At 43.1% G+C, this 26,990-nt stretch overlaps 1 protein-coding gene across 6 annotated transcripts in view; it reads right to left on the bottom strand.

The window, feature by feature from the left end:
* Nucleotides 1-242: 242 nt before the first annotated feature.
* The window catches only part of LOC135108321 (cardioacceleratory peptide receptor-like), a 136,672-nt gene continuing 109,924 nt past the window's right edge, over nucleotides 243-26,990 (bottom strand). For 2 of the 6 annotated variants that reach the window (XM_064019161.1, XM_064019160.1), the window contains 5 exons: nucleotides 26,748-26,933; nucleotides 19,511-19,624; nucleotides 18,469-18,664; nucleotides 6,194-6,364; nucleotides 243-3,560 (listed from right to left, as the gene is read on the bottom strand). In XM_064019161.1, the coding sequence (XP_063875231.1) occupies nucleotides 3,407-3,560; nucleotides 6,194-6,364; nucleotides 18,469-18,664; nucleotides 19,511-19,624; nucleotides 26,748-26,933 (821 nt within the window). In that variant the 3' untranslated portion in view covers nucleotides 243-3,406. Of the gene's footprint in view, nucleotides 3,561-5,202; nucleotides 5,304-6,193; nucleotides 6,365-8,324; nucleotides 8,368-18,468; nucleotides 18,665-19,510; nucleotides 19,625-26,747; nucleotides 26,934-26,990 lie in introns of those variants that run through there. The other 4 variants (XM_064019163.1, XM_064019165.1, XM_064019164.1 and 1 more) reach the window with 4 other exon arrangements.

Here is a 26,990-nt window from a genome sequence, read left to right as displayed (position 1 = left end):
AAAAAATGATTACATGGACACACAGAAAAAAAAAAGACATAGAGAGACAGAGTATATAGCAAGTTAATTTAGTATTTTCTGTAATATATACAAGAACATTCAAGTATTTAAGAGACTGCAGTGCAAAAATAAGTCTGAAATGACACGTGGTTATGAAAAAAAAAAAAAAAAGAATCATGTAGCTGAGAGAAGGTTAAGCTTGCGAGAGTGTCAGGCTCGTGTGAAACAAATGACAGACGCAGGAACATTGCTTTTTATTTCATGGGTCTGGGGAAGTGTTGAGGGTGACGGGGGAGTGAAGGGACAGACAACACACACATGTACGTATATGTTTGACGTATGTATACATCATCTGGCGCCGTGTACGTATACTTCTCAGTTATACATACTTCATGACGAGTAATAAGTACTACATGTATATAAATATCGCTTATGACATAAATACAGACATACATACAGTAGAAGTAATAGAAGTAGGTTGTATTACAGTGTACACATTACAAAAAATAGACTTTGAGTATATAATTTGTATTCATTGAAGGGTGCTATAGTATTTATTCATTTATTTATACAAGATTTGGTCTAATAGATGCCAGCGAGCGAAGGCCTAATTGCATTTTTACATGCTAGGTAGATAAATAGATAGATATAGATATAGATAGACAGATATACTCGTAGATAGATAGGTAGATAGATAGATAGATAGATAGATAGATAGATAGATAGATAGAGAGAGAGAGAGAGAGAGAGAGAGAGAGAGAGAGAGAGAGAGAGAGAGAGAGAGAGAGAGAGAAAGCAATATTATGACAAATCAACAGAGAGAACACACACACACACACACACACACACACACACACACACACACACACACACACACACACACACACACACACACACACACACACACACGCGCGGCGCAAGTAAAGAATGAAGATGTGAAAGTTGAGAAGTGTGAAGAGAAAGGACAGACAAGTGGACGAGAAGATAGACTTATTTCCAGATGGAGTTTATCACCCTGCTTAATGCCTGGCTGAGGGACGAGGAGGGGGGAAGGAGGAAGGGAGGACAAGGTACAAGTGCCTAAGAAGTGATGTCAATCAGTCCAGTGTATTTCCTGCTTACAAGTCAAACGGGAATCAATGTATAGACTCGTGAATTGAGCTCCGCAAAGACCAAGAATTTGGGATGTGACAGATGGAGGTAATTGATACTTATTTTTTTATCTATTGCATTTTGTACGTGACATAACTTACTATGGCATCTGTACTTTTTTGAGGTGAACAGGATGTTTGGTTTCGGGGTTTAAAGGGTTGTGGTACTGGGAGTGAGGCGTGGACGGACCACATCAGATAACATTAATATACATGTTTCCTTTCTTTTTTGTGTGTATGGATATATATATATATATATATATATATATATATATATATATATATATATATATATATATATATATATATATATATATATATATATATATATATATATATATATAATTGATATATTTATTTGAAGACGGGATGTAGGGAAGAGTAATGTGATAGTTGTACAGTGATAGTAATAATGATAACAGTAATAACAATAATAATAGTAATAGTAATAATAATAATAATAATAATAATAATAATAATAATAATAATAATAATAATAATAATAATAACGATAATAAAGTAACGTGTCCTATTATTTTCTTCTTGCTCATTCACATTTTACTCTAATAATAATAATAATAATAATAATAATAATAATAATAATAATAATAATAGTTATCATCAACATTATCATCATCTTCATTACTATTAACGTTCTTGTTACGTCTTTGAGTCACACATACACATACACACACACACACACACACACACACACACACACACACGCACACACTCTTACTCAGTCTCCTCTTCATCTTCATAATATATATGAATAAGTGAATAAATTAATGAATGAATGGATACTCACTTCTCTACGTGACAATAATAATCACAATAACAAGAATAATAATAAAATACGCGTACAAAATTAAAATGAGAGAGAAAGAATGAGAGAGCATAATTGTTTCACAGTTCACCAATAACAAACACACGCACACGTTGCCCAAACAGAGGAGGACCCAAAGAAAGGCCCTGCTGAACGTCACTTAATGGACAGCACCTTCCTCTTGCGTCTGAAGTCCATCGGTGCTTTTTGTGTCCTTGTGTTCCTGTGTTCTTTCTGTCTCTCCTGGGTTCTCTCCTCTCTTCCCTTGGGTCACGTCTTGATGTCGTTTCCATGAACACTGCGGTTACTTTTAACACAACGGGGACATCATATCATGGACACTGACACTGGTTTGTTTCTGATGTTACTTTACGTATTGCAGGGCTGATGCTGCTGTTCTTGTGTGTGTGTGTGTGTGTGTGTGTGTGTGTGTGTGTGTGTGGTTGACCAAGGAAAGGGTTGTGGTAGTGGTAATGGTTGTGGCAAGGTCACATATAACGTATAATCTTACACCCTAAAACAATAAGGATGACCTGACCTAGCTTGACCTCGCAAGGACCTCACTGATTTCTTATCTCCTTCACAACACAATACGACTCAACGAACGACTGACTGACTGACTGATTGACTGACTGACTGACTGGCTCGGTCACTCACTAGCTCCTATCTTACTCCGGCCTGAAGTGACCTGCTGAAGAATATAATTACACATACGTACACCTCTCATTAACTTAACATAACTTCATCCGTTACTGAACCACACCAAGGTCTCAGTCTCGTCCTGCTTTCCGATCCATTCAGGTGATATTCTCAAAGGGGAAATTGAGGCAGGTAAGTTACAGTCACCTTTACAGTTCCTGCCATTCGTAAACACATGAAGATAAAATGGAAAACTGGGTTGAAAACATGGCGTGCTGGGATGAAGGCGCCGTTCGTTGGGTCAGGAGACGACTAGAACAGGACCACAGGACGACGACACTGGCTGACTTGAGTATAGTCGTGTAAGGAGGGTGATGGCGGCTGCATGGCGACAATACGAGTAGTAGTGATGGTGGCTGGTTACTCGTGGTGGTATGAAAACGACAGGAATGGTACGTAGACAGGTGAATCAATCAAGTTAGGGAGGGGGGCGGGGACGGGGCGCATGTTCTTCACGCCTGTACGACCATTGAGATACGACAACTACACGACGACGAAGATGAGAACGACAATGACGGCGATACTGCCCCCTCAGCTGTCGAGCAGAAGAGGTCCTTTCCCTTCACCACAAACACGGAACTCACCAGCAAGCGCACTGCAAGACATCGGGTAGCGGGCGACAGTAGTGAACATCCTTGGAACTTCTTGTCCTTCACTATAACTCGCCACCCCAACCACTGCCACTCCTCCACGGACGTCAAGCTCGCCCGTACCTCCCTCCCCCGCTGCTCTAGACCACGGAGCCGCGCACGAGGAGGTGGTGGCGCCTCTGGGTGGGGTACGTGAGCATCTCTGTGGTGAGGTGCTCGTCGTGGGTGGAGGCGGGAGGGCGGGAGGGCGGTGCTGGCTTGTTCAGCTCGCGGGCGTGGCGCACTTGCTGGTACCTGGTGGAGGGGAAGGTGGGAAAGGTTCGATAGATAGATGGATGAATGGATAAGTGGATAGATAGACGGGTAGATAAGTAAAGAGAGAGAGAGAGAGAGAGAGAGAGAGAGAGAGAGAGAGAGAGAGAGAGAGAGAGAGAGAGAGAGAGAGAGAGAGAGAGAGAGAGACAGCAAAAGGATACAGGGATGAAAAGGAATTAAAAAAAAATGATATCAAAGAAGAATAAGAGAAGGGAAGGCAAAGGAGGAAGGCAAGAGGAAGAGAAGGGAAGGGATAAAAGAACAATGTTACTATACGCGCCAAAGAAAATACTCCTACATATTATACACACACGCTTTTATGCATGCATGTGTCCATCAGGCTGTGTGTGCACCGCAGAGTTTTAGCGAGGCTCTCAGCGCCCCCTCGGAGGCTCCCCGCTGAGAGACGAGACTCGAACAGCTGACAGGTCTAAAAAATATTCTGCGTCCCAACCTGAACACACGTCGATTTGCTTTTGTAGTGACTATTATCATTTTTTTCCAGTGACAAATGCATCGCGGTTTTTTCCCCCCCGTCCTCACGTGTACAGGGAGTTGGTGAAGGATTATAAAAGGGAGAGTTTACTTAATTTCCGCTGGTATAGGGAGAAGGTATGAACTGACTGAACCGTGTGACCCGCGAAGCTTCCTTGGTGTAATGAGGGTGGTGACGGCGCGGCTGTACAGGAGGGAGCAGCACAGTGAGGCCCCAGTTGTGTGCCACAACACCCGGCTCCCCACCATCGGGAAGGCTGACTCCTGCCAACGCTTCACCATGCACGGCACTTATATTTAGTATATGTGACTGAAAATGAAGATAAGAGCTTTGTAGTTCACCTTTGTCTTAAGTCCTGTTTTGTGGAGGAAAAAAAAAAGACGAATTGTTGGTGATTTTCAGACTGCATTGTATCTCAATTTTGAAACAAGTGTGATCATATTTTGCTCTCGCGGCGCTGGAGCAAATCTTCAACACTGCTGGAATTTAGTCTTGGTTCTCGTCCTTCAGTGTCATTTTACGCCCTCAGGAAGCAAGACGCGCGGAAGATACGTTGCGATGAAAAATCATCTTACACCGATATGAACTTGGAAGAATCAAGACGTTGACAGCTTGATACTGAACCAGCTTCTCAAGTTTAGCGAGATATTCAGATCCGGAACATTCATCATTAAGGATTTACCAAGAACTACACTCCTAGAACACTCCGTTTAACAAAGTAAAAAATTTTTCGAATTTAACTGCTGGTAAGGTAATAACTATGAATTGCACAGTTTTTTTTTTCTAAATGTTTAAAAAAATCTTCCTGTTAGTTGTTATCACGACAATATTAGTTTTCCACATTTCACTGAAGTTTTGTGAAGCGTAGAAAATCTGCCCAGATTAAATGCTGGCGATTTACTGTTTGTTTCATTCCTCAAGTTAAAAAAAAAAAAAATAAATAAATAAATAAATAAAAAAAATAAAAAAAAAATAAATAAATAAAAATGAATAAATAAACAAAATAAAATAATCTGCTCAAGTTAGTAGCTGGCAGGATGCTATTAGTTCCACTCCTCAGCTTTAGTGAAGCATCAGTAACAACTGGAGTGTTAATGCACATATGGCTCTCCAGTCAGTACTCACTCCCTGCCTCGCCCTTGGCCGCCGCGGGGGACTGGCTGAGGCCGTTGCGGGTGGAGTCGGGCGGCTTCGGGTCCGGCGAGGCGGTGGAGGCTGTGGAGGTGCTGCCGGGCGACGGGTGAGAGGCGGGGACGGGCAACGCAAGGAAATAAACAACAGACGTCAGAGTCAAGACAAGCAACGTAAAGATACTGGAAGAAAGACACTGGAAAAAAGAAGCATTACTGAGAAAACTCAACGTGAAAGATTAATACAGATAGGAACACTGTTGATGCATAACCGAAAGTATTCATTCAGCAAAGGAGGGAAATTAATAACAGAGGCTTGAATCGCGACAAACAACATAAGATGCTGCTGCAAAGAAACATGACTGTGAGAACTTGGGATAAAACAGAGCAGAACGGAAAACTACTAGACATTACCAAAAATATGCTTTAAGAAACGGGAATGTTGCCATTAAGAAAAATGATAAATGAAACAGGAAACACAAGATGCATAATACGACGATAAAAATAGCAGGAGGGAAGGAACGAGAAAGGAAGGCAGAATGGAGATGGGGAAGAAGGGAGGAAAAAAAAAAAGGAAGGATGATTGGAAGTGCAAAGGAAACTACGTATATATTAAACAAGATCAAATAAGCAGTAAATAGATGAATAAGTAATTAAGAAGGATGATAACGAGGATAAGTTATTTCCAGAGAGCCGAATATGGGAGGAGGAGGAGCAATAAAGAAAAGCCAGTCAGCAACATACATTTAGGTCTTTGCAAGGCTGTTTGGTAACTACTTCTAACTAGCTACTGACTCAGAGGAGGAGGAGAAGTAAGGGAAAGAAATAACAGAGGAGAGAATGAGGAGGGCATGGTGATGATAAATTAAATAAAAGGGAGGAAGAAAAGGAACAAGAAAAAAAGAAGGAAGGAAGAGGAGAAGGAACAAGAAAAAAAAAAAGAAGGAAGAGAAGCCACCAACACACAAACATTCGTGGATGATTACCTTGCAGTGTACCTGACGGAGTTGGCGGTGTGGCGTCGCGTGGAGGCGTCACTCACACTCGTGTAGTCTGTACCGTAGCGGTGCAGGGTGTGGCGCGGTTCCAGGGGCTGCCGCGAGCACTCCAGACAGGGGAAGAAGCGCACCACCACCCACTCCACCGCTGGGATTCTTCTGCAGGAGGCAATACCGGCGGGGCAAGGTGAGCTGAGGCTGGGGCTGCGTCACGTCAGGTCAGGGGAGGTCATAATGATTGTCTTTTTTAGTTTTTGGTATGGACTTCAAAAAAGGAAAAGTGGAGGTCTATGTTTAGGGATGTGTGTTTTTTTTTTTTTTTTCGTTTATTTGATTTTTTAAGACGATTGCAAGAGGGTAAGAAAAATAATAAAAAGGACGGTGGAGGGGAGCTTGTATTCAGTGTTTCGTTTTCTTTGATGGGTAAGTGGTAGTCAGAAGTCAGTGTTTCCTTTTCCTATGAAACGCAAGTGTTAAGTAGTCAGTGTTCCGTATTCTTAGAAAGGCGAGTGGGAGTCACGAGTCAGTGCTTCGTTTTCTACTAAGAGTAACGAGTGAGAACTTAAGAGTGAGTATCTCGTTTTCTGTTGAGGGTTAGTGAGAGTCAGTAGCAAGAGTTTCGCTTTCTATCAAGGCTAATTTCATTTTGTGTAATCTTTAGGAGAGGCCTGCAAGTAGTAACTTTTGTGGTCTGTTCAAGAGAGGAGAAAAGATTCTGGGGACGGCTTATGAAGACTGAAAAAAAATAAATAAATAAATAAAAAGTAAAATAAATGAATAAATAAAAGTCTAGTTGTATAAAAGACTGACCTACTTATTCCGAAACAGAAAGAATGCTAATTGAGTTGAAAAAAAATGTTGAAGTGAATATGAAATAATTAATTCATTCCAAGACAGAAAAGTTTAATTAATTTGGTTACTCAAGAAGTTAGAAATGAATAAGACCTTAGGTCAGGTCAAGCAGGTCAGGAGAGGTCACACAGGTCACTCTTCAGGCCAAGTCAAGTACAGGTATGAGTCAAAGAAGGTCACGCTGGTTAGATACTCATTAGGTCATTGCAAATCAGGTCAGGTAGGGAAGTGACTCAGGGCAGGTCATTCACTAGGTCAAGGCAGGTCAGGTCAAGCAAAGGAACGAGTTAAAGGTCGCGCAAATCAGATCAGGTAGTGGAAGGACTCAGGGCAAGTCACTCACTGGGTCAAGGCAGTCAGGTCAAGCAAAAGAATGAGTTGAAGATCGGTCACTCAGGGAAGATTGGGGAATTGATCAGAATAAGTCATTGTGGTGGACGAGATGAGGTGTCTCAGTCATTAAGCTAATCATACAGGAGGGCGTGGGGGATGAGGCGTGAGGGATGAGGGATGAGTTTATACTTTATACATACACAGGATCATACTGAGTGCATAGTGCAGCATGCAAGATGATATAATGAATACAAAACATGGGATAGTGGCGAATGATGGTGAATGTGACGTCATGCTGGGATATTTGTATGTACGTACGTCTGGATGAGGGTAGCATGCTCATACACACACACACACACACACGCACGCACACACACATACGTACACACACGCGCACGCACATGTGAGTTCTAACTACTGTCAGTTCTCTTTACAAGGTTTCATGCTTAGAGAAAAGGAGGACAAGAGGAAATTTATATCAGTAGGAGTTTAGTTTCGATTTTTCTAACCATGCACATGCTCTCGCCATTACCACCACCACCACCACTACCACCTCGACCACCACCACGGCCATCACCACTATATACCGCCACTACAAACTACCACTACTCTACGTACAGAGGAAGGTAAATAATAATGATAACGAAAGAATAACGACTCTACAGTACAGTGATGATAGTAATAATAATAATGATGTTAATAATAACAATAGACTACGTGGAGAGAGCGAGATAAAAGAAGACGAGGAAAAGATTAAATAAAAGTAAATTCTTGTTGTGATCTTGTGTAAATTTGTTTTTTTTTTATTTACAAAGGAATGGAGACGACCAGAGAGAGAGAGAGAGAGAGAGAGAGAGAGAGAGAGAGAGAGAGAGAGAGAGAGAGAGAGAGAGAGTGAGAGAGACTGTATACAGGTCTGAAGGGTTTGACTTACGGAGGAGTTGGTCACAGTTGTTTTCGTGGTGCTCCATTTTTGCCTTGTGAGAAAGAAAACGGAGCGTGGGTAAGGGTGAGAGGTGACTGTGCTAACTGTCTGCTTGATCTCAAACTGCCTCCTACTATTGTTCAGGATTGCTTCTAAGAGTGTGTGTGTGTGTGTGTGTGTGTGTGTGTGTGTGTGTGTGTGTGTGTGTGTGTGTGTGTGTGTGTCGGAAGGAAAGGCACTGAAGGAATAAAAAAAAAGGGAGAGAGAGAAGAATGCATGTGATTTAAACGAATATATGTAATTTGGAGCCTAAATATAAATGTCTAAAAATGTAGGAAGATAAATTATTCACGTTTATTTTTTTCTTTTCAATTCAGTAAATTTCCGGATGAAAAAATGTGGACTTTTCTTTGTATGTGGGAACCATGTGTCATTTTCTATATGAACTCAGAAACAGAAAACGGAGAAGGAGGAGGAGGAGGAGGATAAGGAGGAGATGCAGAAGTAGGATGAAGGGCAGGGGATGGAATAGGATAATAAGCAAGAGCAGAATGAGGAAGAAGAGGATTCAGGGCTTACGTTACTTACCAGAGAGAGAGAGAGAGAGAGAGAGAGAGAGAGAGAATCGAGAAGTATAGTACGTTTTCACTCAAATATCGTGAAATTTGGAGCACGCTAAGCTAAGAAATCCCCTATCTATTCAATAAAGAGTAATATTGCACGACCTTCCTAATCCTGAGAAACAGCGAGTCAGCAAGAAGCGGAATGTTGACAACCAACCTGCGCAGTCAAGGCGGTGAGTCGCGGGGCAGCGGTTCAAGTTTTTTAATATGAAATGCATAGTGACGGAGCGGTGAAGAGGCTGCGTTTGTGGAGCACGACATGGTAGGAAGAAAGCCACAAAGTCAAAAGAGAGAGAGAGAGAGAGAGAGAGAGAGAGAGAGAGAGAGAGAGAGAGAGAGAGAGAGAGAGAGAGATAACGTTCACCGCCAACTTTCCATAGGCGTCGTGATAAGTTTAGACAAGTTTATGGGAAGTGACGACCATAACTGTAAGAAGCAAAACTTTTCTGTCAGTTTTACGGATGGAGAAGAAAAAAAAAAATTGTATAAAGGACTAAGAAATAAAAGTTAGCTTCTAGAGAGAGAGAGAGAGAGAGAGAGAGAGAGAGAGAGAGAGAGAGAGAGAGAGAGAGAGAGAGAGAGAGTAAAGCAACCTCTTTCACTACTGCCTCATCTTTAGCCACAGGTAACGTGTCTTTCTCAGGTAACCAGTGCGCGTAGCTAACCTGCTGCCACTCCCGCCTCTGCACCGCGAGGAGGATAAGCAACAGGATCCGAGACCTCGCGTGCACGACTGAGTGTTCGCCGCTTCGAGGAGAGCTTTTGGACAGTTTAATAATGGATCTTATACTGTTTTCTCATCTTCCTAATATCATCACCTCTAACTTGGCGGCAATTTTTTCTATTTTTAGTTTTAAATGTGTCTATAATATCACCTCTCCTAATTAGCGAAGGATTTTATTTTTAAGTGTTCATAAGTGAGGAGTGCGATAACTTATTCGATTCACTTAGCAGTCTACTTTACAAGGTGCGCTGTCAACAGGTCGTAAAGTCGCAATATAATGAATAGTGATGGCTTTGGTACTACAGTCTCTCCTTACCGAGGGCGAGATGTTGGTAAACAAGGTGATGTACACTTATACGAGTTACCTGCCTCAGTATTTTATCCTTCGTTACAGGTGTGGCTGTTAATGCACGACTTATACTTGGTCAAATTAATGTGGCAGTCATGGTTAACCTTTGACTTTGACTTTCCTATGACTTTTCCTTAAGCCTTCCACTGATCGACTTCTTTTTTGCACTACAGTCTCTTTAAGGTTCTTCTAGACTGAAAAAGGCAAAAGTGACTTTCCATTCTCTCTCTTTCTTTAACTGCGTGTCAATGCAAATAATTCTTTATTCTTTATTCTTTATTCTTTATTCTGAATGTTAACTAAAAATGTGAAGGGTTTAAGAACAATAAAATGTAAGTTCCGAGTATAGTTTTGAAAGGAACCATTGACAGTGAGTGATGATGTGGTGGAAACCTTTAGATGACTGTCATTTTAATCTCCTGCGGCAAAACAGCAAGATCAGTTACTGAAATGAAAAAGAAAAAAAAGAAAAAAGAAAAAAAGTGTCATACTGTCATTATCAGAGAACGAATTGAAATTTAAGTAACACACTTCTTCTGTGTTTAGTGTTTTACTAAAGCTTAAGTTCTCTGATCTTCTAAGAACCTATCAAATGTCAGGTTTTGTTACTAGGTTGTCAGCAGATCAGAGGACTTATGCTTGAGGGAAACATAAATCACAATGGAAGTGAGCGCAAGTCATGGTTGGCTTCTGGTCAAGACTGTTCGTGTATGCATCATTAGGTTTGGTATTGCCGGCACGTCAAGTCTGCCGCCTGTTGTTCCACGAGCCATTGAACAAGACGCCATGTATTATTAAGAGACATTTTCCAAGGCTATGTTTGTGTTAAGAAAAGGAAAAAAAAAAAAAAAAAAAGGCTAAAAATCGATGGGTTATTGTTATTTTCTATTTGACTAATTTGAATTTTTTGTTTTATCACGGAGAAAGATGATATTTGGTGTAACTATTATAATTTCTTTAAACAAATTTTCGTTTCATCACGGAGAAATGTGACTTTTTTTTATGTAACGATTATTATTTCTCTATAACTTCAATACGATGGTCTACGAAGATGACGCACTGCTCCATTTGCTCTATCCTTTTCCCTGGCAGTGGCGAACGTACATGCTTATTAACACGATAACTAATGACCCTGTGCATACGAACCTACAACCTCTCCACAGAACAATACTCCACACTCACTGTCTTTGCCACACACTACAATCTTTCCATCACTTTCTCTGTAGCGGCAACAGTGTTACTCATACCCTGCTTACTAACCCAAGAGCTTGTTAACTTGTCCGTGCATACTTAGAGTCCTCCAACACTCTCAACAGGCTAATCCGTCACTGTCTTTCTGTACATTTCTTTTACGTCACTCATCTTGACTCTCTGACACACACACACACACACACACACGCACACACACTTACAAACTCCAAAACACACTCCAAAACTAAAGTGAACAGCTCTTTGGAATCTCCTATAATTATCTTTTTGGGAGCGGCATTGTGAAAGGGGGTTTTGAATTCTCTCTCTCTCTCTCTCTCTCTCTCTCTCTCTCTCTCTCTCTCTCTCTCTCTGTCTCTCTCTCTCTCTCTCTCTCTCTCTCTCTCTCTCTCTCTCTCCCTCGTATTCTTGGGCAGACTCCAAAACAAACAAAATAATAGTAATGACAATAATAATAATAATAATAATAATAATAATAATAATAATAATAATAATAAAAATAATGGTCACAAGAAATCCTGACGGTCTTCCCTCCCCCCCACTATGCATTCACAACAGCACCACTCCTTCACTGCATCCCGTTTTCATTCACTGCACCTTTCTCAGCTTATCGTTTTCTTTAACATGTTCTTGAATGCGTGTACCCACCTGTCTGGTCTGCCACTCTTGTAAAGCCTCCCCCCCACCCTTTTCTTTATGTTTTGAACCTATTGCGAATGCACGTTTTATTTTTGAGGGTTTGGATAATCGGCTTGTACACTTATATGCAGGAAGACAAGAATATTAGAACTCAAGAACATAAGGGAAGCTGAGAAAGAACGAAGAGGCTTGGTAGATCCTTAAAGCTTCACTAATGTTTTTAGGTTCTTGTGTTCTTATCATTCTGCTCTCCGCGTGGGGCCTGCAACACACACACACACACACACACACACTTCAAAGGCGCAGCGCAGCCGAGAGATTAAGTAAAAACCAAAGAGCGAAGCGTTCATTCGAGTGCGCGAGACAGTTCCGAGACCAACGAAACATGGAAATGGACTCAATAAAGGCAAGATAATACCTGTACAAGAGCCAATTCAACTGACCTATTATAATATCCTCTGGGGGAGCGTGCGTGCGTGCTTGGAGAGGGAGAGGAAGGAAGAACACGGTATCGAAAACAGAAAGAACATTTAAGGAGTAACCAATTCCTGTGTTCTCAAACTTTGCTCTCTCTCATCGGGACAGTTTTCAAGGGCCAAAGGTGATTATAGTCTGGTTCTTATGAATGGGTTATTTTTTTTCTCGCTCGTGATGCAATATTAGTCAAATTAACACTAGAATCATGAAAACATCCTTGAAAATCGCAGTCATTTCCACAAACAGATGCTGAAAAAAAGTCGAGACGAGACACAAATGTTTGAGAATTAGGTCCTACATTTTAGTTCTCCTATGTGTGTCCAGCGGCGCCGCGGAATGGATACCGACATGGCGCATCTACGTCACCGGCGACACACACACACACACATACACACACACACACAAACGAGTCTCGCAGGCAACCGGACGAAACTTCCTTAGCCAAATAGTTCAATAGCTTGTTTTGACACTAACTTAACACTGAACTGGAGGAAGAGGGGGAGGAGGAGGCGGAGTTGGAGGGAACACCGTTGAAGAGGACAGAGCAGGAAGAGGAGCATATGAGGAGGAGGAGGAGAAGAAGGAGGAGTAGGAGGAGTTAGTGCTATTTCGGAGTGTTTATTCAGCAGGAGGGCGACAAGCAAGCATGGGTGTGTTTAGACGGAGTTTGTTTATAGAGGGTACACGCCAAGTGGGCCACACAAACACTACACTACACACACACACACACACACACACTCTCTCTCTCTCTCTCTCTCTCTCTCTCCCACTGTACCCTCAGAACTCTTAAACAAGGAGGGGGAGGGGGGAGAGGGGGCCATGCAGTTTTAAAGCACTTATGGGGGGGGCAGTGAATTGGGGGGGAGAGGGGGCAGAGCACACGACATACAGGCTGCTGGGGGAAGAGCGATTAGTTGTACACCCACACACACACACACACACACACACACCCACACCCACACATATATACACACACACACACACACACACACACACACACACACACACACACACACACTTCCAGTCCCCCCTCCCACACACTTCCTGTCTCCCACACACCAAAGACTTCTTGCATTCATAACTTATTGCACTGATAGTGTTGTTCTCTCCCTTCCCCCAAGAGTTAGTCCCTCGGCATCTACTCCCTCACAACACTGCCTGAGTTAGTATGCTGACAGACTGGAAGAAGGTTACACTGCTGCGGTCTGATGGTGGAACGGTGGAACTCTTGGTCTGGTTTTGTTATTTTTCATCCCTCTATTGACTTTAGGAATTTGAAAAGAGGAGTATCAAGACAGGTCCGGGACTAAGCTGGTCAACCTTTTTTTTTTTTGGCCTTTTCTTTGATTTTTTTTTGGAGAGAGACACTTTTTGCTTGCTGGTTTTTAGCGGGAATATGAAACTCTGTGCCTGATTATGTTTTTCCTACTTCCTATTTGTTTCGAATGAGGAGTATCAAGAAACCTGCTGGACTAAACTAGCCAACTTTTTATTTTATTTATTTATTTTTTTACGGTTTCTTTGATTTTTCTTAAGAGTGGTGGGACGACAATTTGATTCTTCGCTCGTATTTAGCAGGAATACGAAACACAACATCAAATGGCTGCACGTGTTCGTTCGTTCGGTGTTAATTGGCACACGTTCTCTCAAACCACTCAGCCATTTCTTTGCTTTTACAGCCACCTCCATACATTATACTGGCTATAAATCGAAAAACATATTATTCGATTAGCATTTTCTTTCTTGTAGGTACCTGTATAGATTTTGCACAGTGCTTTTATGTTGCGAAGTGTTGCATATCGCATATAGTAACATTTCTTCATCAGAGTCAGTAACAGTTGGGACAGTATCTGGCAACAATACGTTACGGTTACAAAGAAACTATGAATTTAATCAGTGTATATTACTTAATAAAAATATTCCTTTTTTAAACAGCAGAATCATCGTGTACGGAGCTGCTGCAATACTGGGAGTGCAGAAGTATAAGTGGCGTGAATTAATCATATGTATTGTGAAATCCCGCGATACTGCATCAATAATACCTTGATTAGGAGCGTCACTATTTTACATCCAGGAAACGACTGCATCAGGACTGTTAGTCAGTTAAGGGTATATTTTCTTGTCACTGACTAAATACTCGTATAAGCTTCACATCTTCGTCGACCAGTTGATATTTTGTGCCCTAATGATGAATTTATATGGCGCCGAGATCTTCACTGAGTTGAAATATTTCGTACCGTAGGTAAGCACACAGGAGAGTTTAGCTTCCTTAATCATAAAAAAAAAAAAAAAAAAAAAAAAATCGGACTCACCTGAGTTGTTCCCGCTTCCTCACTTCGCTAGGTGCGCACACTACATCAGGTAAACGTACAGGTGAGTGCCGCTGTGTGATCGCTTTTTAAATGAGGAAAAATTCTTCTCCAGAACTCTCACTGCCATCACCGCGCATTGCTCACTGTCACGCTGCAGGAAGTGACGTCACAACAATCACCAATCTGAAGCACAACAATATCTGGGTCGCGCCGTCCCGCCACACGGGCCGAGGCGGCGCCTCGGGCAGGACAGGCGGGCAGGCTTGAAGGACGCATTCTCAGAAGCTACGTCTTAGTTAATCAGTGCAATAATAATAAATAATGCATGTTGATGTCCCAGTATGGAGATGAGTCCTTGGCTGTCAACCCTAAACAGTGCATAGACTCTGAGGCAGAATATTTACAAATGCGCCATATAACCAAACAGTGCAATGACCGACGGTGACTTTCGCCCAAGGACTACGAAAGTGATAATAATATACAGCTATGACAGTCACGTGTGGATGAGGGCGATGAGACGGTGGTAGCGCGGCGGTGCGGGCTGGGGGAGGAGGAAGCCACAATAGAAGGGACGTTGTGTGTGAGACTCCGCGTGGCGTCAGTATATTCAGTGTATCGGGAAATGTGATAAGTATAAAGGATGCCTTGGCCGAGCCGCCCTTTGAGGTGAGGCTTGGCTGGGAGGCTGATCACCACATCAAGGCGGGAGGCGGAGCGCGCCCAGGATAAAGAAGCAGGCAGATGGAGGGAGAAAACCGCCGCTCTCTGCTGTGTCTGTCTGGCTAAAGGAGGAAGAGTGCATCCTTTAAAAACCTCGCTCGCTAAAGGGATGCACTGACGTTCCTTTGTGCTCTGATATTCATGGTTTTGTGAAAATGCATAAACTGATGATAGCTCTTGTCTGAAGTGCCTTGCAGCCTCTATACGGAGTGTGGGCCTTGGAGCGCTGCAGCCCCCTCAGCGAGCAGCACGCAGAGGCACCATCAGCAAACACTTTATGACAGATTATGTTTGCCCAAGCGAGGCGAATGCAACTGTACGTCTGACAAAGGCGACGCACAATAGGGCGAAGAGTGACCAGCGAAACGCACTCTTTTCCGCCTCATTTCCGTGTCGAGCTTAAATTTTCGCATGGTGTTAGTAATGCAGTTACTACATAGCATTTCATGGTTTAGGTTCGTTGATTAACTTATAGATTATTCCTTTAGTTTTAAATTCTGCGCAGCTGATACAGCGTGACGGGAAAGTCGCAGCGAAGGGAAGGAGAGACGACCGCGCACAGCATGACTAGAGATGTTACATATTTGTTCATCTCCCTCTCGCACACGCCTCATCACTCCTCACCCTCGCCCAGGCCGCAGCTGAGGACCCTCGAGGCTGGTGCAAGGCGACGCATGGTTTTGTAACACGTTCTGCTCTCCTCAAACCCAGCAAATGGATTCCGATACTAAGATATGAAGTGAACTCGTTATGAGCCATTACGCTGCCACTTCTTGAGGCGCAGGAAGCTTCTCTCTCCTGATATCCTGACGCCTCACTCACCTCGCACCTCAAGGCTTCCATTCCTCGTCAGTTGATCGGCTCCACTACTGGTGTGTTTTAGTAGTGTTCTAAGTTGAATGATCTAATCCATCGATTGCTGTGGATAGAATGATCTGGCGAATCATCTGAATAAAATTTCGAAACGCACTTCTTGAGTCATCGAGTGCTATGAATCTTTCAGTATCTGTGCTTTTACTTTCGTCCAGTAAAACCACCCAGCGCTATTCGGATTAAATAACAATTGTCATGCTGTCGTTAAGGGAAGGATGACAATCAGTGGTTTCACAGTTAAAATATCTTCACACATGACCTTCCGTTGCGAAGCATCTGCTTTTACATGAAAAAAAAGAGAAGAAAAAAAATAGAAAATAAAAATAAATGAATAAAATGGCACTGAATGGGTTCTTCATGTCCGTCACAAATATATAATCACGCAATCTTAGCCATTTAATGCAGCTCAGATATTTAATTCAAACAAAGAAATAAAATAAATAAAACGACAACAGTTTATTCTCTCACTTAATACCTTTCATACTTATATCATCCTCCACTATGAGCTATTAAGTTTAATGACTCTTAAATCACAGACCCTTAGCAAGCGAGTAAAGTAAGAACCTCCTTTAAGTCACTGCCCATTATGGGAATGCCACGCAGACCCGGTGAGTGCCTTTCAGCGAAGAGGCCTCGCACGCACCTGGGGCATTATTCTGAAACGCTTTGCTCTCTCACCATGACTATTTTCAAAGGCCACATAGATGACTAACCGGGCTCTCATGAGTGTTTCTCCTGTCAATAATGTAGAAATCGTGTAAATCCGTAGCTAAAACTGTACAAAATACCCTTATAAAATCCATGTAACTTCAACTAGAGCCTCTTGAATGTTCAGTGGTGGTGCAGCACAGGAGTGTTTCAGAATATGGTCCCTTTCTTGAATGGGAGGGAGCCTTTCTGACGGCCACATGCGCAGGATGCACGGCACGCGCCACACAGTCCACGCAGCCAAGAGTTATAGACTATAGATAGCCCTTATTGAAAGTTGTGGTCTTCCTTATAACGACTATTTTTCAAAGGCCACTGATAGCGACAATTCAGGTTTTCATGGGTGCTTTTTCCTATTCACAGGATAGAGTACTTGTTAAACTATCAACATAATCATATAAATACCTTTGGAAAGCTCAATAATTTGCACTACAGCCTGATGGAAGTAAGTGGAACACAACCCTGAAACGTTTGAGAATACGGATCTACGTCAGGTCAAACCGCTACTCGGTCGTCTGTCACCGCTGTTGAGGTGAGCGGGAAACGTGCGTGCTTGAGCAACCTCACAGAGTACGATGTCAAGAACGCTGTGCACATTTGTCAGGGGGCAAGTTAGGAAGTGTACGAATAGTTATAGGTTAAACAATATCAGATTTTTAAAAGATGATAAAAAATGGTTTCACAAATAGTGTTATAAATGAGTTCGACAAGCTTAACGTGGCAAGTGCACAAGCAGAAGTTTCAAGAGGAAGCTGGATAAAATTATAGATGATGAAGATATTTGGTAGGCAAGTGCACAGGAGCTGCCTGGCGAAGGTTCACTCATACCTTTAACCTTCTTCTTAATTGTTTCCTTATATTCTGATGCTTTAATAAAAAAAAAAAAAAACGAGTTGAATCATCCTTCTTCGTACATCCTCGCATCTCATCGCGTATAGAGCCCATAAAACTCCATTACTTTCCTTGGGTTGTGTCGTGACTTAAGCCAGTTTTCCAAGTAACCCATACTCTGAAGAAATGCGTCAAGGTAAAATATTCCAACGCTTATTCAGAAACAGGTGATTGTTCCCCGCAGTGTGCAAGTGGATGAGGATAAATTTACAGGATAATCTGAGTGTGAGTTAACCTGAGCTCTCGTCTCCACCTTCAGGCCGCCTCCAGCTGAGAAATGAATACGCGTTCTTCCCTTCCTGCCTCCCACGGTACAGAGAGAGAGAGAGAGAGAGAGAGAGAGAGAGAGAGAGAGAGAGAGAGAGAGAGAGAGAGAGAGAGAGAGAGAGAGAGAGAGAGAGAGAGAGAGAGAGAGAGAGAGAGAGAGAGAATCATTCCTCCCACAACCTAACCAAACCACGAACACACACCACACACCACCACATCCCAAACACAACCACAACCACAAACACACACACAAACACCCATCACCACCACCACCACCACCCCACCACTAGCTACCACTAAACCAACCCTCTCTACCCCGTCCAGAACCCGGGGAAACTACCTCAACTAACTGCTCCCTTACCCCCATCCTCCCCACCTGAGGTTGCGACATATATGGGTGGAGAAAAGGCAGTAGATGATGGGATTGGCTGCAGAGTTGAGGGGCGCCAGGGATTGGATGAAGGTGGCGACGGCGATGTTGGTGGCGGTCTGTGGCACGTATCCGTAGACTTGTAGGAGATCAAAGACTATGTACGGTGACCAGCACAGGATGAACACTGCATTGGGGGAGAGAGAGATTAATATTAGGTGCATTTTTTTTTTTAATGAGTGAAAAGAACTGAAGGTGAGGAATGGTGGAGAGGAACGGAGAAAAGAAAAAAAAAAAAGCAAGGGAAGAAACATGGAAGGGGGAAATATTATACCAGAGGAGGAAACGTACGAGAATCATAAAAGGGAGATAAATATAGAGGGTGGAATGTTAAGGGAGGAACATTACGAGAGAAATACGGAGAATCATGGAGACAAATAAAGAGGGAGAGGAACAGAAGGAGAAACGAAGAGAAAGAAACACAGATAAGATAGATTGAGAGAGAGAGAGAGAGAGAGAGAGAGAGAGAGAGAGAGAGAGAGAGAGAGAGAGAGAGAGAGAGAGAGAGAGAGAGAGAGAGAGAGAGAGAGAGAGAGAGAGAGAGAGAGAGAGAGAGAGAGAGAGAGAGAGAGAGAGAGAGAGAGAGAGAGAGAGAGAGAGAGAGAGAGAGAGGGAGAGAGACAGAGAGAGAGAGAGAGAGAGAGAGAGAGAGAGAGAGAGAGAGAGAGAGAGAGAGAGAGAGAGAGAGAGAGAGAGAGAGAGAGAGAGAGAGAGAGAGAGAGAGAGAGAGAGCGAGAGAGAGAGAGAGAGAGAGAGAGAGAGAGAGAGAGAGAGAGAGAGAGAGATTTACTGCGCTTCTGGAATTCTGCTATGTCTTGCTAGAACATCAACAGCTACAGTAGTATACTCTGGGTACGTAAAGAACAAACTCACACACACACACACACACACACACACACACACACACACACACACACACACACACACACACTCTCTCTCTCTCTCTCTCTCTCTCTCTCTCTCTCTCTCTCACCGAAGACGATCACGAGGGTCATCTTAACAGTCTTGATCTTGGCCTTGGGGATGAGCCCGCGGGAGCTGGCGCGCCGAGAGTCATCGTCAGGATTGGCGCCTCGCTTCTCGCCGTCTGTGAACAAGGGACGGGAGAAGTGCCGGTTAGGAGGAGGAGAACAGGAACAAGAACAAGAACGAAAAAAAACAAGAAGAAGAAAAGATAGAGGAATTTAGTTGTTACTCTCCTTTCCGCCTTATTTCACAATTCACCAAGCTGCTTTGAGTGACTGATATAAAAGAGGTAGGTCTCTTTATGCATCCTTTACACATATTTACACTAGAAATCCATGAGAGTAATTATGAAGTAAATTCACCCACCTACACTTCACAACTACGTAACACATACCTACTTTTCTTCAAATATTGTTCCCTTCATGAAAAAAAAAAAAGGTAACTACGAGCCCATTTGATTAGGGCATTAAATGACATGGAGGCGGGTGTATCTCACGTGTGGGGCGAGGTGGCTAGTGGAGGTGCTATCGCGGTCACTCTCTCTCTCCTATACTGTATACGACAGACTCCACTACGGGTTCCACAGTAAGTATCCGCTGCTCAAAACATTTCCTATCGCGGGGGAGTCTGGAAGGGAAAAGTTCGGCGTCCCCTACTCGTCGCCTGTGTTCCGCTTCACGCCTCATGGGCTGCCCTGCGCTGACTTGCGGCTGCAGGCTGGCGTGGAAGCGAGGCTGCTTTAACTGTGCTGGGTTTAAACTCTGACCACGAGGAGAAGCTTTGTACTGGAAATGGAACTTTGTACTTGTGGATTTATTCGTTTGTTGACTGATATTACTCATTCGACACTGCTGCTACTACTACTACTACTACTACTGTAACTACAATAACTACCATCACAACCACCACCATCACACCAGCAGCACAACCGCTAACACCACCACCACCACCAGAACCTACAACACCCACCACAACCACCTTTAAAAGTCAAGATCGACACCTCACCCACCCACCAGCTGCTATCCCCGCACATCACTTATCGCGCCCAGATCACATCAGGGGAACATCGCATTGAATTCCACACCTGAATTACTCTAAATTACTCGGACGGGCAGGTGTGACAGGGGGTGATTGGGGCAGACGTGAAGGTGCTTGGATGGAGACAGGAAGGGCTGGGGAGAGATAGAGAGGGGGGAAGTAGGGAAGGAGGGAAGGAGGTACAAATCTGGGGGAAGGTACAAGGGGGTTGTCGGGGTGTCTTGGGGTGAGAAATAGCTGTGTTGTCCCTTCTTTGGGTACACGAGACTGCCACAGCCAGTCGCCAAACGTTCCCAGCAAAGCGGTGTAGGATTAACCTGCCCACCTTTGTTCGTAATGATTAGATATCTTTGTGAGTGACACCGTAAATAGTTTCTCCGTTTTCTATTGTCTCGCCGTCTGTCTCTCTGAGGGGAAGATAGTCTCTCTCTCTCTCTCTCTCTCTCTCTCTCTCTCTCTCTCTCTCTCTCTCTCTCTCTCTCTCTCTCTTTCTTATCGGTTTTTATAATGTTATGTAATTATCTGGCCATTAAACGTGCCAATCTATAAATTCTTTTGCTTATTTTGTACGGCATAAAAATCTGATACTAGTATTACTACTACTACTACTACTACTACTACTACTACTACTACTACTACTACTACTACAACTACTACTACCACCAATATAAATTTAACAACAACTCTTCCTCATCCTCCTCCTACTGCTACTACTACCACTACTATTACATTTATTCAATTTAAAAGACCCCGGCAGAGAAGAGAGAAAGAGAGAGAGAGCCAGACGGGAAAGACAGAAAGACAGGGTGAAGTGAGATGGATATCTACATCACCTCATTATTCCGCATCTGTTTCTTCAAGTCCATCGTTGTATTTCACGGTAGACGGTCGGCAGCATTCCTTACGAGATTTATTACCAACTAACACTCCCCCTTACCCAACTACACCCCCCCCTCACCAAAAAAAAAAAAAAGAAAAAGAAAAATGGAGAAATAAAGAACAGTACATTCATAACAGGAACGTGAAAACAAGTGGCTGAGAAAACAAAAACAAAAACAACAAAAACATACTCAGTACCTCATTAACAACAGTACGTACGACAACAGGGTAAGGGAAGAAAGTGAGGCAAAAGTGCATAACTTTACGTATGCGTAGGTTACTAGGACAGAGAGAGAGAGAGAGAGAGAGAGGAGAGAGAGAGAGAGAGAGAGAGAGAGAGAGAGAGAGAGAGAGAGGTATGGGTGGGTACAAGGATTAGTATTCGTACACGCCAAAGTATCGCATCCTGAACGACCTCCAACCTCTCCTGACCATCGCTGTCTCGCCGCCACCACCGCCGGTCACTCATCTGTACCGGACGACCCTTCACCTCCCAGGCACTAGCTATATTAGGTCACGCCTTTGAGTAAGGTTGTGGTCAGCAGTCAAGTTCCTTATCACACTCACTGCCATAATCTGAAACACTTCTGCCCGCACCTTCAATACTTTCAAAAGGCTCAAGATGAAGCTACACCAGTTTTTAAGGATATTTTTACGGTTCCAGTGAGAAATTAGCAAGATTTCGTCATTATTAAGAGGCTCTTGATGAAGTTACACCGGTTTTTAAGGATGTTTTTACATTTCTAGTGAGAAATTAACAAGATTTCTACGTTATTAAGAAACACTCTTTTAAACCCGGCTAATATCTCTGTGGCTTTTGAAAATAGTCGTGGTTTCTGAATAGGTGCCTCACTTCCACCGTGTTCTGTGCTTCCCTTCTATCTAAAGTCCTCTTATCCAACAGCCTACTTAGAAAACCAGATAATTGACGGATTCTTAGCTGACCAAAGAGTTTAACGTTGAGAAAAGCACAAATCACAATGGAGTGGAGTGTGGCAGGTTACCTACTCGACTCCTGACCATAACTGTACAAGTGTTGCATCACAAAGGAATATAAAGGAAATACAAGGAACAACAGATATGTTGACCTTACTAGGATGGTTGTGATAAACAAACATAATCTAAAGTAAATGATTTAGGATAGTTAGGCTATTTGCTATGACTCAATTTAATCTGAAGTAAAAGATGTGGGATAGTAAAGACGACGGCTTCACTATAATAAGCCTGTACAACTATCATCACTACAATTACTAGTGAATTACCACCATCACCACAATATCAGTATGCTATTAGGAGGTAGAGGGTAACTGAAGGAATGGCGGGGACAGCAACGCTCAGACTGGGAATATGAAAGAGAATAACGCACATTGGATGGAAGAAAATAAGAAAACAATAAAGGATAAGAGAGATACAAAAACAGTGACTACACACACACACACACACACACAGACACACACACTCTTTAGTAATGCAAGAGTTAATCTTTCACTTGTAAACTCTGGAACACTCTACTTGTTTCTATTTTCCCTGTTTCCTCTGATTTGAACCGCAGCAAGTTGTACGGAATTTCTTTCTTTTTTTTTTTTTTCATCCCATGTAAATTTTTCTGCTCCCTTGGCTAGTCTTATCCATGTTCCTATTCTTTCTATGCTTCCCTGACACACACACACACACACACACACCAGGATCACCGCCACTGTTCCCTCTTCCCCTTCACCTGTCTTCCGGATCCGAACGCATGCATTGCGTATGACCCGCGAGCGAGAATTGGATTAGCAGCGAGTTAGTGCTGGAAGTCACGTGGGATTTGATTCATGTCTTTTTAAGGGAGTTAATTGTGGGAAAGTTAGGCTGGATATCAGGATTGAGTGGCCTTAATATGGAGGAGGGAAGAAGGAGGAGGAGGAGGAGGAGGAGGAGGGAGGGAGGGAGGAAGGAAGGAAGGACGGAATAAAGAAAGGAAGGAAGGAAGGAAGGAAGGAAAGAAGAAAGGAAATGAAGGAGGCAAGGAAGGAAGGAAGGAAAGGAAGGAAGCAAGTAAGAAGGAAGGGAAGGAGGAAAATAAGTAAGGAAGGAAGCAAGGTAGGATGGAAGTAAACAAGAAAGAAAGAAAGGGAGGAAGGAAGGAAGGAAGGAGGGAAGGAGGGAAGGAAGGAAGGAAGGAAGGAAGAAAGGAAGGAAGGAAGAAAGGCCTTGAAGCGTGAAGATGGCTTGATTTAGACAGGGAAGTAATGAGGGAGGGAGGAAGCGAGGCGAGGCGGACAGGAAGAGAAGGAAGGAAGGAAGGGAAGGAGGAAGGAGTGAGGGAGGATGAGGTAGGGCGCTAAGATAACAGTGTCCCCAACAGTAGATAAGGATGAGGAAGTAGTGAAGATGGTGGTTATAGGTAGACCGTAATGAATTAGATTAGAGAGAGAGAGAGAGAGAGAGAGAGAGAGAGAGAGAGAGAGAGAGAGAGAGAGAGAGAGAGAGAGAGAGAGAGAGAGAGAGAGAGAGAGGGAGGAAGAGAGAGAGATAGACGAGAGAGAGAGAGAGAGAGAGAGAGAAAACGTTTGCGCTTTGTGATAAGACACTTTTATACTGATATTTCTTTGAAACTGCCAATAATATGGATTCTGAGTACTGGAGGAGGCATTCAGGGGCGATAAAATTCACTTCTGAACTTTTCACTCTGAGCTTTTATGGCGAGGCGAGCGGCGGACTGAGGAGAGAGTGAGGGGAGGGAGGGAGGGAGAGGAGAGGACGGGACGCTGCCTGGCTGGAGGTATTGGAGACACAAGTCGGGACTCGAGGGAGGGATGTAATAGTTTCAACGATTCTGTGACACTGCAACGTTTCCGTAACTCTCCAGACGTGAATCTTTTTTCTGTTACCAAGCAAATTGATCTATTTTGGGTACTGTAGTGATCTTTTTATTGGTCATTTAGTCTTTATATCATATACATAGGAAATTAACAATAGTAAGGCTACGTCCAGGAAGGCGAAATTTTTGTAGGACCTGTAGGTTTTCCAATGAAGGATGTACAGCAAGGGACTGTCAAGTGTGTATGCACACAAGTGCATACACAGGCATAATGCGTACACATATTTAAATCCGAAAGTACGTTAAGAAACTTGGAAAACTATTCTCGCTGGTGACTAGCAGTGCTGGACTCGTGGCCTCGCTGGAAGTTTGGATGCGCTCTCTGAGGCGCTTCTGCGTCTCAGCTCGACAAATTCTAACATGCTCTAGAGAAAGTTATCAGGGCAGTTCTAATGGTGGTTTAACAAGAATTCTGTTATCATCAAGGAGGAAAAACTCATGAAAAAAAAATGAATAAGTGTCTGTGGACTTTGAAAACGTTTATAATGAAAGCTTAAAACGTAGAATAAGCTGCGCAGCCTCAGGTTTAGGGAGACAATTAAAACTGAAAATAATGAAAAAAAAATTCATCTTTAGTTCCCAGAGGAATAAATTTGAATGTGCTGCCCAGCAGGGAGCGGTGTGATCCACGCCTTGCTGTGACAGGCTGTGGTGTGGTGAAGCTGGCTGGCTCGCACAGCGCCATGGCACGACGCGGCAGTCTGACAGTTAGTACTGAGTCAGCAGGAAACTTTAAAATAATTATCAGACAAATTTATGGATAGAGGTGATTGGTGGATATAGATAAGCATGTTTTGTATATTATGGACTGCCACGTGTAGGCCTACTGCCTTCTTGCTGGTTCATTCATCCTTTTGTGTTATGTTCTTATCACCTCGCGTGGCTTGAGTTGTCCTGTACCTGTTATTTGCTCAACATCAGACTTACGGACATAAAAACACCTACACTGTGCTAAACATACACACCTATACCCACCTATCATCCCCAACCATGCATTTAACTAATCTCAAAGTTTCCTCCTGATGTGGCATTAACAACCTGAGTCTGAGTTACGCCTTCCATATCAGTCCAAGTGTTGGCCACGCATGCGCATCACGGAATATCGACGCCTTGACGCACCAGCAGGGAATTCCAGAAATACAACAGTTTTTTTTTAAGAGGAATGCTCGGAGTGGCGCGTGGGACGACACAAGTTTGGATTTGACTAAGTAAGGCGAACATGGAACAATTGAGTTTTGTCATTAAAATTACGACTAATGAGATTTCTGCAAAGCTAATGCCTCGAGTGCCGTGTTGTCCCTTGACGCCCCGGCAGTCTCAGCTCCGGTGGCCTTCCTTCCTCTCTCTTTCTCGAGGTTGTGAGTTAGATCGTTAGGTTAAGGTAGTTTTTCGGTGGAGGATGTAGCGTTTTGTCACAACCCTGACTTCTGCTCCTCCTCCTCTACTCACTACTTCACTTCGTTCTTAATTGCGTTCCATCTTCATATTTTACTTTCCTACATGTAATTTCCACTCATCATTTTTTACTTTTATTTATCTCTCTTGTTCTTTCTCCACTTTTTCTCTCCACAGCCGCAGTGCACCTTCCCTTTTCACTCCTTCCAGCATCTCTCTATCCTTCGCTTACGCCATGTAAAATATTAGTATATCACATCTTTTTCTTTCATATCAGTCTCCCTTTCAACGCTTCTTTTTCCTCTTCTTTCTTCAACTTTCCCTCCGCACCTGCATTCCATCTCCTTTCGTCCTCTTATCTCAACATATTTCCCTCCAATTCTTGTCAGTTTTACAAGATATACTGCATTCTCCCTTCTTCCCATCAGTCTTTCCCCTCAACGCCTTCTTTTTCTCCTAATCTTTCACCTTTACTCTCCACAGCCACATTCTGGTTTCCCTTTTCCTCTTCTCAAACATTTTTCCATCTATATATTTTTTTCTTTCGTATTTCAAAATCTACTACATGTCATATTTCTTTTCTATTTCGTCTCTTTATATTTGTTCACGCTCTTTCACACTCTCATTTAAATTTTTCATTATATCTTCTACCAACATTCTTCCTTCTGTTTTTCTCTCTTGCTTAAAATCTATCGTATCTTCTCTTTTCCTTTAAGTACTCCATCTGCACTTCTCTTCACACCCGTATTTCATTTTCTCATTATCTCTTCCCCTAACATTCTTTCTTCTATTTTTCTCTCCTGTTCAAAGGTCTACCACATCGCCTCTTCAATTCCTGCACCCTCACAGTCACATTTCTTCCTCATCACCTCTTCTCCCAACATTCTCCCCTCTGTTTTTCTCTCCTGCTCTAAAATCTACAACATCTATTTCCCTTCGACTCCAGCATCTTCACATCCGCGTTTCTTCCTTCCCTCCTGTCTAACCGCTCTTCTCTCTACCATTCTGTCCTTCACTAAACATACCGCATCACATCCCCTCGGTCTCTTCCCCTCCTTCCTCAACTCACTGCGGGCGCCGAGAGCTTTGGTGGTGACAGTCATCACCTTCCCCTTGGACCAGATTGTGTAGACGATGACGGCGTAACAGGCGGCGATGATCACGGTGGGGAAGAGAAAAACCGTGAGTGCCACCAGGGTCATGTACAACTTCCACTGCCACAGCTTGGGGAAGTCGATCCAGCACTGCATCACGCCTGGAGGGAAAGAAAGAGAGAGAGAGTGGGTGGGTGAGGCTTTTTTTGTACTATGCA

The sequence above is a fragment of the Scylla paramamosain genome, chromosome 17 (assembly GCF_035594125.1).
Source record: "Scylla paramamosain isolate STU-SP2022 chromosome 17, ASM3559412v1, whole genome shotgun sequence".
NCBI lineage: Eukaryota > Metazoa > Arthropoda > Malacostraca > Decapoda > Portunidae > Scylla > Scylla paramamosain.
This window is presented reverse-complemented; position numbering and strand designations above follow the sequence as displayed.